Source organism: Phocoena phocoena, chromosome 5, assembly GCF_963924675.1.
Source record: "Phocoena phocoena chromosome 5, mPhoPho1.1, whole genome shotgun sequence".
Lineage (NCBI taxonomy): Eukaryota > Metazoa > Chordata > Mammalia > Artiodactyla > Phocoenidae > Phocoena > Phocoena phocoena.
Genome location: NC_089223.1, coordinates 30,699,469 through 30,717,869, shown reverse-complemented (window position 1 = coordinate 30,717,869; position 18,401 = coordinate 30,699,469). Strand labels below are relative to the sequence as shown.

At 41.3% G+C, this 18,401-nt stretch overlaps 1 protein-coding gene across 1 annotated transcript in view; it reads right to left on the bottom strand.

Moving 5' to 3' along the window:
• The window catches only part of FHIP1A (FHF complex subunit HOOK interacting protein 1A), a 101,789-nt gene that overhangs the window by 77,372 nt on the left and 6,016 nt on the right, over positions 1–18,401 (bottom strand). The window contains exons 2-3 of the mRNA XM_065878271.1: positions 12,840–13,466; positions 1,484–1,642 (exon numbers count right to left, since the gene is read on the bottom strand). Coding sequence (XP_065734343.1) covers positions 1,484–1,642; positions 12,840–13,466 — 786 coding nt within the window. The remainder of the gene's footprint in view (positions 1–1,483; positions 1,643–12,839; positions 13,467–18,401) is intronic.

The window sequence follows — 18,401 nt, the reverse complement described above, 5'->3', positions numbered from 1 at the left end:
CCTGGATGCCCACCCCCACCAGGATACCAAAGTCGGCAGATGTTTAAGTCCCTTATATAAAGTGGCACAGTATTTGCATATAATCTACACACGCTTCCCATATACTGTAAATCATCTCTAAATTACTGTATAATACCTAATACAATATACATAGTTGTAAATACAACGTAAACGCTGTGTAAATAGTTGCTGGTACACAGCAAATTCAAGTTTTGCGCCCTTTGGAACTTTCTGGATTTTTTTCGAAATATTTTCAGATCCTCTGTTGGTTGACTCTATAGCTGTGGAACCTGCAGATACAGGGGTCAACTGTAATCTCTTCACTTATACCCCCAAACAAAAAATCTTAAAAGTATATGGCTTCAATCTCAAAATATGATACAAAATGTATCATTTTTCTGCTCTTAACCATGCCCGTTAGCTTTCTCCTTCTCTAAAAAAATAAAAATAGCATCAAACAATAAAGTAAAAAGCAATTTCTAGGGAAGTGAGGCTAGATCTTTAAATTACTGACAATCGCTCTCTGTGTGTACATTTGGGGTAGTTCCATCTTTTTTATTTCCACATTCTTCTGCAAGAAAATATTGAAAGACTGTAATGTTAAAGGAAAAAATAACTTAAGATGCAATCCATTTATCTCATACATAAATAAAATTTCCTTTGCCTTAGCAATAAAAATGAGATGGGAACTAAAGTAATTTACTTGCATTTTCTTCCAGAAGCCATTTCTTTCTTTGGTAAATAAACAGATTATAACTAACATTTTTCACCTTACAATCACCATAAAGAAAATTTGATTTCTTAATAAATCCAAGATTAAGGTAATATTTGTGCTATATAGAAATAAAACATTTTTTGATGAAAACCTACTACACCCTTGTGTATTTATAAAATCTGGTTTTTTTAACTGAAAACAGTAACAAGAAATCTGAAGGTAAAAATCTAATCAAAAAGCCAATATACTAGAGTTCAGTGGTTATTTGTTCCCCGAAGCAGGCCAATTTCAAACCAAATTTAATTTGTGTTGCTAAGAAGATGTTTAACTTCTAAATTCAATTGGAATACCAATATTCTTTATGCAGTAAGCACCATTAAGCAAAATAAAGTGTTTTCCTTTGTAGACTCCCAAGAAGACCTTGAAGTGAAAGTGGTATAATTTGGAGTACTTAGAAGCCTAAAAATATCTATTTACTGAGTCAGGCATTGAACTTATTTTTGATAGTTAAATGGATAATCAAAACAGAATTAACACTTTTTATAACGAAGGTAAAGAAAATCTACTCTTTTTTTTCTCAATCGAAACTTCCCAGAAACCTCTAAACTAACACTTCTACTCATTCGAGAACATTCAGCAGGCTTAAAGTAAAGCGTCAGTATTCCATAAACGTTTATTGAAATAAGAAAAGGAATGTTTATCAACTGATCCTTCACAATGCTTGTATCCTGAGTGGACCACGACAGAGGGTTCCTTGCCTGCTCCCACCTGAATGACGGCGTTGCAGAACTCAAGGGAGTTCATGAACTGGACCAGAGGAGGGAGCAGGACCCAGTCGTCCTTCAGAAGGCAGTGCCATTCCTCGTCTTTCTCTTCCAGCTTGGCAGGCAGGGAAGAGTACAGACCACTGAGCCCGGTCGCAAGCACCTGTGTTCAGAAATAAAAACGTAATAAACACTTTCCCCAGGTTCTTAACCTGCAACAAACAGCTCCCAGGTGATGCCACTGCCACTGGTCCAGACTGTACTTTAGGTAGCGAGGTATTCCAGCATCAGAGGCTGTCAGCTAGGAAGGATTCCACAGCTGGAGGCGGGAGGGAAGGACAACTCCAGCAGAGGGAACAGAAGCACCAGAGGTCTTCGGCTAATACCTACGCGATGCTACAGGTTGTTTATCTCCTATGTGCCAGGCCTACGCTGGGCACTGGTAGGGGGAGTGAGGAAGACACATGCAAGATGAAGAAAACATGGTTCCGGCACCCAAGGTATGCAGGAGAGGAGCGAACTCATAAACAGTGCGTTCTATTACACGACGCTGAGTGCACACACAGAGATGACCCACACCTCCCGTTCCACAGGGACACACCCTGGACTGAGGCGGCCCAGGACAGAAGATCTCACACGGGCAGCATGAGTAGCTTTATGAGAAAGATTCCTGCAGGCATGTTAAAGCTCACGACGGACACGTGCGTGCTCCCAGTTTAGAGAGTGCTTTCATCTCATCTCCACAAATTACAGCAAGAAGAAAGAACTGGGGGTCACGGGTCAGTTAGATGGGACGACGAAACTTCAAACAGAGCTAAAGTGGGTCTACACTGAAGCATCGGCAGTGGGAAAAAGAGGAGTAAAGAAAGGGTAGGATCACATGTAAGGTGGACATGAGGGTGATCTAACTATCATACCTACCTATCCAGTATTAATCCAAAGCTCACAAGGTTTACTTTCTTCCCCTGCTTGGTTTCTAAATGACATTGACAGTGTTTGGGCTCAGTTAGTGACGGTGAGTGAGAACTCCAAACTGTCACTTTATCCAGCTTGGTCATTAAGAAAATGCTGATGCATTAAATTGAGACAGAAATATAGAAAAGGAACACACATGTTGACTGGCTAGTAGTTTTATCTTGTGGAGAACAGGATCAAGGAAAACAATGAATTTCACAGTATGGAGAAGTGATGTGAGCCAAACAGCACCTTAGGGCTCCTGATCTGGTAGATGTGCAAAGGATGGACAGGAAGTGCCCAGAAAGAAACACAGAAGTGATTTATAAAAGGTGTTGCTCTAGGGTAAACCCTGAGGTTATAAGGAACTCAAATGGGATAGAAACATTCAAGAAAACACTCCATTCTGAGTTAGGCCCAGAAAAGAAACAGCAAAGTATTCACTGATCTCACAGTCTAATAAGAGATGAACAGGCAATTATAACAGTGTAATAAATGCTCAAACTACATAATAGAAAATATGCCACCATGGATATACAAACCCAGACTTGGAGTGTTGGGAGCAGGAAATGTTCTCAGAAGAAGCGATGTCGGGCTCCCCTGGTGGCGCAGTGGTTAAGAATCCACCTGCCAATGCGGGGAACACGGGTTCGAGCCCTGGTCCAGGAAGATCCCACATGCTGCGGAGCAACTAAGCCCGCGCACCACAACTACTGAAGCCCATGCACCTAGAGCCCATGCTCTGCAACAAGAGAAGCCACCGCAATGAGAAGCCCATGCACCGCCACGAAGAGCAGTCCCCGCTCACCGCAACTAGAGAAAGCCCAGGCCCAGCAACGAAGACCCAATGCAGCCAAAAATAAATTAATTAAATAAATAAATTTTTTAAAAAAAGAAGTGATGTCTAAGCTGCTGAAGAATGAATAAGAGTTAGCCAGAAAAAGAATGTTGGAAAGAAGAATATTCCAAGCAGAGGATGTACAAAAGCTCAAAGGAGCAAGAAAACATGGCACCTTCTGGAACTAAGAGAAGTGCAGTATTACTGGAGCATATAGTCAGAGATGGGAGGAGCCTGGCGGGTACGCTGGAGCCAGATCCTGCAGGGTTCTGTAGGACAGAATACAGAGCTGGAGCCCAGTGGAGAGTCCAGCAGACAGTGTGTGGGTCTGATGCCTACGAGAGGGATCTGGACTAGAGATGGAGTCCTGGAGCTGTCCACATGGCGATGAGACCCCAAGCTATACAGACCAGAGAGAGAAGGGAAGGGAGGTTTAGACCATGAGCTATAACAAAATAATCCATAGTGCCTGGTGTCAGACACAGAAAGTCAGAAGGAGGTATAAGGACCTCCCTGGCAGTCCAATGGTTAAGACTTCTTCCAGTGCAGGGGGTGCGGGTTCGATCCCTGGTCGGGGAGCTAGGATCCCACACGCCTCGGGGCCAAGAAAACCAAAACATAAAACAGAAGCAATATTGTAACAAACTCAATAAAGATTTTAAAAATGGTCCACATCAAAAATACTCCTTAGGGACTTCCCTGGTGGCACAGTGGTTAAGAATCCGCCAGCCAGTGCGGGGGACACGGGTTCGAGTCCTGGTCCGGGAAGGTCCCACATGCTGCGGAGCAACTAAACCCGTGCGCCACAACTACTGAGCCTGCGCTCTAGAGCCCATGAGCCACAGCTACTGAGCCCGAGTGCCACAGCTACTGAGGCCCGCGTGCCTAGAGCCCGAGCTCCACACAAGAGAAGCCACCGCAACGAGAAGCCTGCGCACCACAATGAAGAGTAGCCCCTGCTCTCTGCAACTAGAGAAAGCCCGCACCCAGCAACGAAGACCCAACACAGCCAAAAATAAAATATAAATAAATTTATTTTGAAAAAAGGAGGTGTGGATCCCGGCATGCTGAACTTGGAAAAATTACCTACAAACTGTTGCCGCTCCTCCCCCGTCTTGATCCTAGAGCACCCTCTGGAGCTCCCTGTGTAGCAACTGTCCTCCGTGCGTTTATTAATTTATCAGCCCTCTTCTCCATCTCACCTGGCCTGACGTGTTCACTCTCACCCACACGGCAGATGTGGGTGACTTGCCCAGTCAGACGCTAGCAGTACTTCCCCTGAGTAACACATCCGTCAACAGAGGATGGGCCTGAGGATTGGTCACCTGGAGGTCTCAGTGCAGAGAAACCAGATGCCGCCAGGGGGCAAATGGGGGAGGGGCGGGAGGGGGGAGGGGTGGGGATGGGGGCTATGAGCCCACAGTGGAGTGTGAGGGCAGCAAGAGAAAGACACGAACCGTCTCAACAGTGGAGAAACAGAAAGGTTACATACATTTCTCTGTTCTATTTCCTAGTGACCTAGATTTACTCGTTCATTCACTCACTCATCTAAAAAAAAAAAAAATCAGTGAGCACCGTCAGGCCAGGTACTATGTTAAGTACGGGACATACGATAGTAGACAAGATAATGCACGTATCTCTTTCAAAATCAGGGCATCTGTGGTCCCAGAGGAGAATGTCCCTGATTTAAAAGCATTTAACTCCTTGTCAGCAAACCCAAACAAATCACTTTAATTCCAGTTTTGAATGTGACCCCAAGTGAGCTGTTTGTTATAAATTAGAAACCGCTGGCAAGAGAGAACAGAGACCAAAAGTTCTCCTTGAAGGGAAATCTAATCTTGATGCCACATTTTTAAAATCAATTACATTTGCTAACTCATGCTAAATTAACCACAGAACAAAGGCTTTAATTCTGCATACTCCCGATTCCTTAACCACTTTGAGGCTTTGAAATAGAATTCATAAAGACAGCTTAATTTGTCTGACTAAGAAGCTGGGAATAACTATTCAGTCTATCAGTATAATTACAGCAACATTAATTTTCAAATTACATACATCAGTGGCAGTAATTAAAAATAACACATACCTAATATTCACTTTTTTTTAAAAGAGTATTCTGAAAAGGGCATGGCTGAGATGCGAACACGGCCCGCCTGTGCGGGAGGACAGTGTGGTGTGCCCGCTGGACACGCACTCCTGCCATGTGCTCGCCCCTGGAAGCAGAGCCAGAGAATGTTTCTGCAATGGTCTCCAGCGTAACGAAGAAACACAGAAGAAAACAGTCTGCACAATAAAGAGGACTACACGGGCTTAAGAGCAAGATTCCAAATCTTTACTGCTAAATATTTATCCTTTCCAAGACTTTGCTCAGAGTTCAGATTCCTTCATCCAATCCACATATAATTCTAGAAGACCAACGACAGGCCAGGCACCGTGTCAGGCCGGTGCTGGGGAAAGAGCATTGAGCGAGTCAGACTGGGTGAGATGGAGAAGACCACCAATCAACCAATAAATGCAAGAAGGACAATTACTTCAGGAAGAGATGCAGGTGGTGCTGTGGGAACAGGAAGAGGGGAAAGGTGGGGCAACAACAGGTTTGCAGGTAATTCTTCCGAGAGTTTGATGGCACAATCTATTTACTTTCAAGTTTAATTTTTAACTTAAAAATGTAAGAATATATAGACATTCAAGAGCGAATTTTATTTTAAATGCTCATCCACTCTTTTAGCCTTTTACTGATCCTGGCCACAAAAAAGTAACTGTAAAACATTATATTTATTCCCAACAGATTAAGTATTAACTTTTTTTTTTTTTTAGCCACGCCGTGAGGCATGTGGGTCTTAGTTCTCCAACCAGGGATCAAACCCATGCCCCCCTGCGTTGGGAGTGTGGAATGTTAACCACTGGACCGCCAGGGAAGTCCCATAACCCAATATTTTTAATTTATCTTTTCTCAAGAGTCTTAAAAAAACAAATCACCATATAAAACCACAAGGATGACAATTTTAAAAAGCAAACCACTTCCCTGACGGCAGTATAGCATGGTAATTGTTGAGACCATGGATTTCAGTATCAGACTAACGTGGTTTTGAACCTGTCTCTGCCATTCACAGGCAGAAAGTCCCTGGAAGTTCAGTTTCTTCACTGAGCTGCTGCAAGGATTGAAGGAAATCGTGCACATGAAGAGGTAGGCATGATGGTTTACACACAGCAGTGCTTCCGACGGAGGGAAGAGAGATGATGTGCACAGAGCAGTGAGCAATCTGGAAAGGTCCGTCCCCCTTTCACTTTAAACATCTAATAGTACCCAGTTAATTTCAGCAAAAACAAAAAGATCGTAAGCAGATGGCTTTAGTCTGAAGCTAGCAGCAAAACACCTGGTGGGGACCATATGTGACAACTTGCCGAAATAAAGAGCCTCATAAATTTTAGATATGGGATAAATAACTTTCTACCTGCGGCTGTGTACCAAAAGGTTGCTTATTTCAATTTGCATTTCCTAATGTATGTATAGGCTGTTTTCGACTTTTGCCGATATGTAACAAGTGACAGGGCTTAATCAATACTCCGTTTAAAAAAATCAAAAGAAGTACGGTCATATACTCCTCAACCATTCATCGGCACTAAATAGTTCCCTCGAGTATCCTCATTCTCTTTCCTTTCTTGGGAAAATACAGCTTGAGACAAGAGGCAGCAGAACCAGCAAGCTCTTCCTATCAACCACAGAACAAAAGTTTCCAAAAGTGGTCCAGTTTCCTGAAAGAGTCATTACTCTTCCCAAAGCCTGATGCTAACACACTTTGACAATCATACTAATTAGAGAAAGCTTTTTGTCAATTGTGGTCCTTAGCTGGATGGTTAATAGAGTATGCTTTTATCTTCAACATAAAGAGGTCTTTTTTTTTTAATTATGTTGTCAGTTGTAATTATAGAAACCTGGGTACAAATGACATTATGGGATCTATCCTGAGGGGCAACTTAGCACAAGGAAGCTCTGTGTTCCATTCTGGCAAATAAGGTCAGCTGGAGACGTTTTTCCTCTAATTTTAATGAACTGTACAGTGTTTTAAAACACTTTTTTATGAAAGCAACAACTACTCAGTGAAATCTGCCTATAACTTAGTAAGTGGAAATCTAAATGTTAAAAGAATGCTCCATTCTAGTCCTAATATGTTTAAATGTGTAAAATATGAAATATTACAAAAATGTAAAAAAGAATAGAAAACCATCCACAAGATTTTAATATTTTGCCATAATTTTTTCAGAGTGCTCTTTATTATTTTAAAAATAAAACATTACAAACAGAGCTAAACCCTACTCCAATCCCATTACATCCCTCCTCCTTCCTTTGCCCCCAAAAGTAACCACAGTCCTGAACTTAGTATCTATTATTCCTGTGCTTGTTTTTGTACTTCTACTGTATTCATAGGTATCCAAAAACCAGTATACACTAAGATTTCGTCTTAAAACTTCATGTAAATTTTATGTAAATATTAACATACTATATGTAACCTTTTGCTACTTACTTTTTTATGTTTCTAGATTTTATGCTTTTTGTTTTTAGGTTTATTGGTGTTCACACATATAGATGCAGTTACATGCTAATAAATGTGAAATGTGATTCATTCATTTTTTTATTGAAGTACAGCTGACTTACAATATTATTAGTTTCAACATAGTAATTTGATATTTTTATAGATTACACTCCATTCAAAATTATTATAAAATATTGACTATATTCCCTGTGCTGTACATTACATCCTTGTAACTTATTTACGTTATACCTAGTAGTTTGTACCCTTCACCTATTTTGCCCTGACCCCAACCCCTCTCCCCACCGATAACCACGAGTTTGTTCTCGTACCTGTGAGTCTTTTCCTGTTTTGTCATATTTCTTCATTTGTTTTATTTTTTAGATTCCACATATAAGTGAAGACATATTTGTCTTTCTCTTATTTATTTCCTAAGCATAATACCCTCCAGGTCCATCCACGCTGTTTCAAATGGCAAAATTTCATTCCATTTTTATACAAAGAAAACAAAACACTATTTCGAAAAGATACGTGCACCCCAATGCTATACGATATCTTTGTGCATGCACCCTTGTAAACGTGCCAGATTTCCTTAGGGCAGATATCTAGAAGTGAAGATGCAGGATCACATGGTATGCAAATATTCAATTTCATTAAGTATTGCCATATGGCTTTCCTGCGTTACTGTACCAATTTATATTCTCAAGAGTTCCTGTTTTTCCACCCCCTTGACAGCACTTGGTGTTATCAGATGTCTAATGGTTAGCGACTCTGATGCCATGACCTGGTGTTTCATTGTGGGTTCACTTGTATTTCCCTGACGCTAGAGAAGATGAGCACATCTTCATATATTTATCAGGTTTGGGGTCTTTTGGGAAACGTCTGCTCGTATCCTTCACCCATGTTTCCTCATTTTCTTATTAATTTGTAGTATTACAAATATTTTTGTATATTTTGGGTACCAACCACTTGTAGTTATGTGTGTTGCAAATATCTTCTCCCAATCTGTGTTTTTGCTTTTTTTTAATTAATTAATTTATTTGGCCATTCCGGGTCTTAGTTGAGGCACACGGGATCTTTGTTGCCGCGTGTAGGATCTTTAATTGCAGCATGCGGGATCTGGTTCCCAGACCAGGGATCGAACCCGGGTGTGGTTAAGAATCCACGCTTCCAATGCGGGGAGGGACCAGTTCCCCTGGTCAGGGAACTAAGATCCCACATGCCGTGCCATGCAGCCAAAATGAAGAAACGAGTCACTTGGGGCCTAATTGGGAAACTGGATATTAGATCATATTATGGAATTATGGTGTAATTTTCTTAGTGTAATAATGGTATTGTGATTACGCAGGAGCATGTCCTTATTTGTAGGAGATCCATGTTAAAATACTTGATGTCCATAATTTAATTTCAAATGGCACAGCAAAACAAATAAAGGGCATAGGTGATAAATATACAGAAGTATGACAAATATTAATTTTCAATTTAAACGGTGTGTACATGGTGTTCATTTTAGTATTCTTCCAAGTTTTCTGTATTTTGCTTTTTTCCATAATAAAAAGTTGTAAAACATAAATTGCATTAACTTTATGGACTGACTTGCAGAAAAATGTCCTCTACACAATACCTACAAACTGCAGGGCTTTCCATTTACTTCTGTCTTATTTTATGCCCTTCGATAAAGTTGTATAACTTTCCTTGTGAAGGCCTTTTACATATTTGTTAGATTTGTTCAAGATAAATCATGATGCTTTTGTGAATGGTACCTTTTTATTTTTTTTTAATAAATTTATTTATTGATTGATTTTAATTTTTGGCTGCATTGGGTCTTTGTTGCTGCGCTCGGGCTTTCTCTAGTTGTGGCGAGCGGGGGCTATTCTTTGTTGTGGTGCGCGGGCTTCTCATTGCAGTGGCTTCTCTTGTTGAGGAGCACAGGCTCTAGGTGCACGGGCTTCAGCTGTTGTGGCACTCAGGCTCAGTAGTTGTGGCTCGCGGGCTCTAGAGCGCAGGCTCAGTAGTTGTGGCACAAGGCTTAGCTGCTCCACGGCACGTGGGATCTTCCCAGATCAGGGCTCAACCCGTGTCCCCTGCATCGGCAGGCCGATTCTTAACCACTGTGCTACCAGGGAAGTTCAGTGGTACCTTTTTAAAATTGACATGTAGATACTGAACAGGTGAACCACGCAAGTGTTTTGATGATTTGTTTTAATACCTGCACTCCTTCTTTAATAGCAGAACTACCCAAAACAATTCAAGTAAGCCCAAACTCAAACCTTTGCAGAGCCCCTGTACAAAAAAAGCCTCATTGTTTAATGAGCTGCTGCCTCCACATCACTGCTCAGATCCAGCTCCTCTCTTACGTTCTCATTCCTGCCACTCTTGTTTCTCAACCCTAATGTGTGCCCCTGCTTCCTCCACAACTCCCAAACTTACATAGTCAGATTAAACTCCTACAAGAATTTTGATCATGCTGTGTTCTTGATCAAATCTCTTCAAGAGCCCTCCAAACTGAATGAATATGGCAAGTGTGGTAGGCAGAATAATGGTCCCCCCAGACCTGTCTATATGCTGGTTCCTGAGCCTGTGAACAAATGAGGTTCCATGGCAAAGGAAAATTAATGTGGCAGATGGAATTAAGGGTGCTAATCAGCTGATCTTTAAATAGAGATGATCTTTAAAATCTTTAAATCCTGGATGATCCAGGTAAACACAATGTCCTTGTGAAAGTGGGAGAGGCAGGCAGAAGAGCAGAGTCAGAGGGAGACGTGACTACAGAAGGATGGTCAGAGAGACGCAGTACTGCTGACTGTGAAAATGGGGGAGGGGGCCATGAGCTAAGGGGTGTGGGAGGCCTCTAGAAGCTGGAGAAGGCAAGGAAACGGACTCACACAAGAGCCTCCAGAAAGGAGCACAGACCTGCCAACATCCTGATTTTAGCCCAGTGAGACCTTCTGGACTTCTAACCTACGGCAAGACACTACTACTGTAAGATAATAATTTGTGTTGTTTAAAGCCGCTAGAGTTTTTGGTAATTTGTTACAGGCGCAGTAGAAAACTAATACAGCAATGTATTCCAAAGAGGCTTAGATTCAGGGTGAGACGTTACATTTTTGCCTTAAGATATATTCTTTAAAAAGAGTTTATAGGGGGCTTCCCTGGTGGTGCAGTGGTTGAGAGTCCGCCTGCCAATGCAGGGGACACGGGTTCGTGCCCCGGTCCGGGAAGATCCCACATGCCGCAGAGCGGCTGGGCCCGTGAGCCATGGCCGCTGAGCCTGCGCGTTCGGAGCCTGTGCTCCACAACGGGAGAGGCCACAACAGTGAGAGGCCCGCGTACCGCAAAAAAAATAAAAATAAAAAATAAAAGAGTTTATAATCTAGTTTATAATTCTGTTGAAGGAGATAAGGAAGGGAGATTTAATATGTTGGCACAGATGAATGGAATCAGTTCTTCACTTCCCATTTGATTCTCAATCTTTGTGCAATTTCTTATTCCATTGATCAGAAGCCAGAAGAGAAGAGATACCTGGTACCCTGAACTTAATTGAAATTCTATTTTTCAAAATTTTTACTCATTTGTTTCCCCTGAAATAAATATTCACCACACACTAGGGGACTCTGATCTATTAGTGAAAACAGGACTCAGTAGTATAAAGAAGATTACTGCTTTTGAACCTCAAAGCAAAATACAGTATGTTACTCACTAGGATTGCTATTAGCATCTGGGGCAGGTCAGCTCTTTCCTGTGCGTGACCGTTCCACAAGCTACTGGACATTAAGCATCCCTGGCCCCTGCACACTAAATGCCAGCTGACCTCCCTCCCAGGCGACCCCGTGTCCCTTGACAACCAAACACACCCCACGTACACTTCTAAATGCCCTCACCCTGGTCAAGAACTACCCACGGAGTGTTAATTAACAATGAATCTGATCTACTTATGGCAAGTTGCCTGGCCTGTTCTAATAAAACTCACTAATGGTCTTAACACACGATTCCAGCAGAATCAGGAATATTTAAGGCAATACAGTTTATAAAGTAACATAATGAGATGACTGGTACAAAGAACAGATAATGGAAATAAACCGGAAATGTTCACTGATTTAGGAAAATAAAAATAGCTGTCGCCCAACATTTGACAAACCAAGAGAAGATACAAATCTATAAATCTGTCATTTAAATAACACCAAAAAATAATCAGAGTCCTAAGGCTTCTTAAGAATCTCAGACAGCTCCCAGTATTTTCTAGGACTATGACTGGGCCTGGCTACTCGGGCATCTCCAAAAGACCTTACCCTTTATTTCTCACCAACCAACTATTAAGAAACCATACAGGGACTTCCCTGGTGGTCCAGTGGTAAGACTCCTTGTTCCCAATGCAGGGGGCCCGGGTTCCATCCCTGGCCAGGGAACTAGATCCCACAGGCATGCAGCAACTAAGAAGTCCGCATGCCACAACTAAAGATCCCGCGTGCCGCAGTGAAGACCTGGTACAGCCTAAATAAATAAACATTAAAAGGAAAAGAAAAAGAAACTATACAGAGCACTTCTTGCTACTTCAAAGTGTAAATATGTATTCCTTTTTTAAAAAATAAAATCAGTGCTTTGGATCTACAATTTTGGTCATTATCTTGCTGTGAAACAAGTTAATTTGTGAAACCAGCTGTGAGGGGTCTGACCATATGCCATGACTCATTGGCACAGAATCAACCTGAAAAGCTAAGAATATAAGAAGAGCAGGTTTTACCAACTGCTCAGGATATGCTCTTAGAAATAACTAAAACAGCTCGTAACCCAACAGAAATGAACCAAGAAACAGTAACACATAGTTTCCTCTGTTGGCTTATTTCCAGCTGACACTGCTCAGCCGAATGGCATCTCAACTTAAATTCCTCTGCTCCCTCCAAAAGATTTCCTCTAAATATCTTTCTACAGAAGGTGCCAAGGACAGTCTGCTGAAAAGAAAGGAATAAAAAAGTATTTGTCATTAGCCCAGGAGAGGAGAAGAGAAGCGGGTGGAAAATGGGCCAACAAGGACTTACTGGACAAAAGTAGGTGTTCTCCACGATGTGATGGGCCACCATGCCGTTCTCAGCAGAGAGAGACATGATGAAGAGCAAAGCATCCCGGGCCTGCTGGCCTACAGTCCCCTCCCGGTGAATGAAGGGAATCAGAAGAGAGAAGATGAGGAAGTTGGCAGCCCCTTGGTCCTCGCTAGTGTGGAAGAAGAGTTCCAGGATGGATGGATCTTTGGCAAGAATGGAACAGAGCTGATTGAGCAGGACAACCAGCTTCCCCTCCACGGTGGGGGTGGTTGTTCCTGAACAAGAGCTCAGCAACATCATCAGGGGCTTCAGGATGGGCTTGTGATGCAGCAGAGGCTGGTGGGACTGGGTGATCAACATCTCATACATCTTTAGCTGCTCCATTTTAGTCTCATCAGTAAATTCCCGTCTCAGACTCCAAAGGAAGAGTTTTTCCATGATGTTCTCAGAGACCACAAATTCCAGGATTGGCCCCATGGCAGCATCCCTGGCTTGCTCTTCAATCAGCAAAAAGAGCATGTGTTCTACATAGTTCTGTACAGCACTGGCCTCATCTGGAGGGATGAACCCATATTTTGCCTGGGTGTTCTTCAAGGGGTCATGCTTCTCTAAGATTTTCACAACCTGAAACCAAATTAAACATGTGTCATCCATCTGATGTTTATCATAACTACAAAAACACACCACTGCTAATCGTACCAAATCTTCATGGAAAATGTAAGAGCCATGACCCCCAACAAGATGCATGTGAGCATTCTGTGTCTCCCTCTCATGAGAACAAAATGAAGGGGTTAAACTACAGAAAGAAGATGTCTGAAGTTGTTCATTTTTCATAGTGACAGATGTTGGCAACCTAAATGTCAAAGAAAGTAATATGGTCATGTAAATTAAGCTACATGCATTCCTGGGCCTATTATTATGAAGACTATTAAGCAAAATGAAAAATAAAAAACCTGTAAGTGATACGCCAGATGAAAAAATAAGTCACTTGTATATAGTTAGATCCATCATTATCAACTATGTCAAAAACACGCAAGTGAAAAAAGACTGAAAAGAAACATGGAAAAACAGTAATCGCTTTTGTGTCCGAAGTAATGACAAGTTCTTAAATTTTTTTCTAAACTGTCAAGAATATAATTCACTTTGTTATAAAGCAGAAACTAAGACACCATTGTAAAGCAATTATACTACAATAAAGATGTTAAAAAAAAAAGAATATAATAGTGCTTTTAAGGACTTCCCTGGTGGTGCAGTGGTTAAGAATCCTCCTGCCAATGTAGGGGACACGGGTTCGAGGCCTGGTCCGGGAAGATCTCACATGCCGTAGAGCAACAAAGCCCGTGCGCCACAACTACTCAGCCTGTGCTCTACAGCCCGCATGCCACAACTACTGAGCCCGTGTGCCACAACTACTGAAGCCCACGCACCTAAAGCCCGTGCTCCGCAACAAGAGAAGCCACCGCAATGAGAAGCCGGTGCAACACAACGAAGAGTAGCCCCCACTCGCCACAACTAGAGAAAGCCCACACGCAGCAACAAAGACCCAATGCAGCCAAAAATAAATAGATTAAATAAATTAATTAAAAAAATAATAATAATAGTGCTTTTAAATTTTAAAATACACTAAATAAGTAAGACTACCTGTGTTCTCCTACAAATAGAGTTGATTTGGAGATTTCAGCAGCGGGACACAGCTCCTCAATGCCCTTGACAGAATAATAGCCCTCTCTCCTCTACCTGGATTGGCACCCTCTTCAACCAAGCATGCATCATTAGGAAGGATGAAAGGAAGCGGATGAACTGATGAACAAGTGACACGTACCTAGCAGAATCCCCGAACATACGGCGTATGTTGAAATGTTAAGCACAAAGAGTTTGAATTGTGCATTTTTTTTAAGCCAGAAAAAAAAATTGAGATAACCAATTACAAAATAAAGCCCTAAAGCACAGGGTTTCTATTTGGGGTAATGAAAAAGTTTTGGAAATAGTGGTGATGGTTGCACGACACTGTGAATGTAGTTAATGCCATTGAATTATACACCTAAAAATGATGAAGATGGCAAACTTTGTTTTATATATATACATATATATATATATTTTTTTTACCACCAAAAAAGAAAAACTCTATTAACTGTAAAAAGTAAATAAATCTCATGTGACAGCCCAGGTGTTTCTCTCCCTTACCACTGCTGGCATTTGAACACTTCCTAACTCTCTCTGCCCATCAATACTTAATTTCTACTTTCGGACCTGAAAATTAAAACAATTTTATATCTCAACCTCCATTTAACTTTATGACTTGGAATTTCTACGATAATATCCATTCAATTTACTTCCTTTAAAGTGTATATACATGTTAATTTTTAAAAAATCAAACATTTTATCAACATTTTTAACTTGTTCCTTTTTGCCTTTCTGAACTGCATGTTCTGTGGAATGTTTAACTTCTGCCATACCCTCCCAGCCCAGTTCTAGGACATGTTGTTACGTGTTCTGGTATTTAGGTTATAGAATTTTTGCAAGTCACTGTGGAAGCTGGCAAAGGTACAAGGCTATGTCAGCATTCATGAGCAATGAGGGAAATTTACTTCTCAGGGAAAAGTCTAAGTTTTTCCCCTGGCAGAAGGAGAAAAAAGGAACCTTTATAGACTAGGCTAGTATATCTTTATGAATGAGTAGATTTCCACAGAATCTGTAATCTCCATCAACTTCCATTATAAAATTAAAAATACTGTCAGGAAAAACATCACCCCAACACCCCTGAGTTGACAATGTCAACGAGGAAGCCCTCAGTTAGCCACTACCCAGGAGGTACACGGCTCAGTGACTGGTGGTCTGGGTCTCCCCACTGGCCATCCCCTCTCCTTGGCTGCGCGCGGACTGCAGAGTGCCCCCACCATCCCCCAACCTCCAAGAAGCCCTCCACGACTCCTCGCAGGCCTGAGTACCTCTCTGGCAGAAATGCTGGGACCTACTGTGCTCCTTTCCCTTGGCTCTGGCCTTGACATCTCACAGCGTGGGGCTGCAGTACCACATTTGTCCAAAAGGGGACTCCACCTCAACACAGCATGCTCTCCAGCCCCGAAGCCCCAACTTCAAGGCTCCACATTCTGAAGAACAGATTAGCTCTACATTTTACCAGTTCTATAATTTCAAAGTCCACATATTGAGTTTACTTATGAGAGCTATCTACACAGCTGGGCCTCGGGGTAGAAATGTAATTATACTTGTCATGTGTGCTCAGACTGTCTAAACTATCTAAAATTGGGACTGTGCATTATACATTGATAGTGGCACAGCAAATTAGCTCAATCTTTCTGGAAAACAATCTGGCAACATGTAACAGAAGCTATAAAGTCGTTCCTGCCCTTTGACTTGTTAATCTCACTTTGGGGAAAATGCCAAAGGAAACAACACAAAATAATTTGTTTTAAAATGTTCATGCCAATGACATTTTCAGTAATGAAAAATAAAAATATTATTGACCCAAACGGTCAAGAATAAGAGAATTATAATCACGATGTTACATCACTATACACTAAAGCTATTAAAAATAAACACTAAGTGAATCATATCATTACACGCCAATATATACAAGAAATAATTTAAGTTAAAAACTAAATATATTGATAAATAGATGTATGACTAGAAGTGAGTCTGAAAAGATACAAATGAGATTTTAAGGTTAATTAGTTCTTCTTTCCTGTAAATTGATCTAATAAATAAAAACAAAGTAATTTTGTACTAATGTCTAAGAAAAGGATCAAAACACGGAGTTAACAATAATTCTCAGAAATTCCTAAGCAATATGAATTTTTACATATGCATAGGTATTTATACTATATGCATGCCTGTAAATATTTATAAAATATCTAAATATATATATGTAATGTAGACCAAAACTATTTACATGATCACAAGCTACATTTTTCTCATGAATTAATCTTCACTTACTTATTCAAACGCAGTCCTCTGCAAAAAGACCTACTTTTGGTGGGGGTGGGGAGGGCGGTGGCTATGAAAAACCTAAAAAAGATTTCATTCTGAGATTTTTATACAGAATGTAAACTATTCAGCAGCTTTTAAAATGAAGCATCTCTCTCTACCCCCCTTTATAGAAGCTCTTCTACTCCGCCTTCCAGGTTCATGGGCAGAGAAACATGAAAACAGAGCTGTAATAACCCACCAAGATAGAAGGTTTGTCGATCATTTGGAACACAGCCCTTTACTCATTCCCGTCCCAGGCCTGGAGGTTTTCCTGCCTAGAAGATGGGTGTGTTACCACCAGGGCCTGTGAGTCATGGAAAACACAACGTTCAGCAAAGTGCTGATTATGCCTGTGTTGCCACTTGTCCTTAACCTCCCTCCTTAGGTGTCAGGACCCTCCCAGGCCACCTCCCTCTCCCTTCCAGGCAGGCACACCCATGACCTGCTTTTACAAGTGGGCTCTCCGGGCCCACACCCTGGGCCTGGTTCCCATCTTGACAGGGAATGCCTAGGAAACTTCTTGGCTAGAGCACAACTGGCATTGAAGTGCCAAAGATCTTCTGTTATGATGTCCCAAGTTAGCTGCCCAGGTGGTGTCATAGTTCTTTCAGTTTCTGTAAGCTGATTCCTGATGTGACCTCGATTTTTCCTTATTTTTTCCCTTGGGTCCTCTTCTCACATCACTCCCACCGAAGTCCAATATTCCTGGGCCCCTGATTTCTGCTTGCTGGGATCTACTATGGATCCATGATCTCATGCTGCTTCCCCAGGCCTGGCCCACTCCTCTGATTACCCTCTATCTTATACTCTCAACCTTCCCTCCGATTCCCCAGCTCTGGCTGCTTCTCAGCTATATACTCTCAGGCTCAGGGATTCAGTTAAGGGGAAAAAACACAATTATGGTGGCTGGAGAGATACAAGTAGGAAAATACAGTTTGCAAATATTTCCTTTACTAAACAATTTCCTTCGTTAGGCTAAACAGCATTTAACAAACTGATCAACCCCTGATAAACCCCACGCTCATTAAGTCGCTCATTAAGTATGTAAGCCAGCTGAGATCAGATATAGCACTGTAAATGGTTGAGCAATCACAGCTAGGCATTTGTTGATCTACAAACTTTAACAGATATAAGCTGGTGTGTGTGTGTGTGTATATATATATATATATATATATATATATATATATATGGATCATGAGCCTAGATCACATGTTGTGACTCTAAAAAGAAAAAGATACACAAAAAATAAAGAAAAAGAAAAAAATACACAAAAAATCAATAGTGTGAACAATGGTATACAAATTATCACCTGACCAATACAGCTAAATTTTAACCTAACTTCAAAGTCATTTGACCTATAAATATGAGGATCATTGGAGATCAATAAGATGAACAAATAGTGTATTTCTTTCATTAAGGAATATCAGCTACTGCTATCCTTAGCTCCAATGATGGCCCCCCACCACTCAGTGATAATGGGCCTGAATTTCAAATATTCACAAATTCTAAATAGGAAGTTCAAATGCTTTCAGAATGAAAGATATACATAAATCACATAATCACACCTCAAGC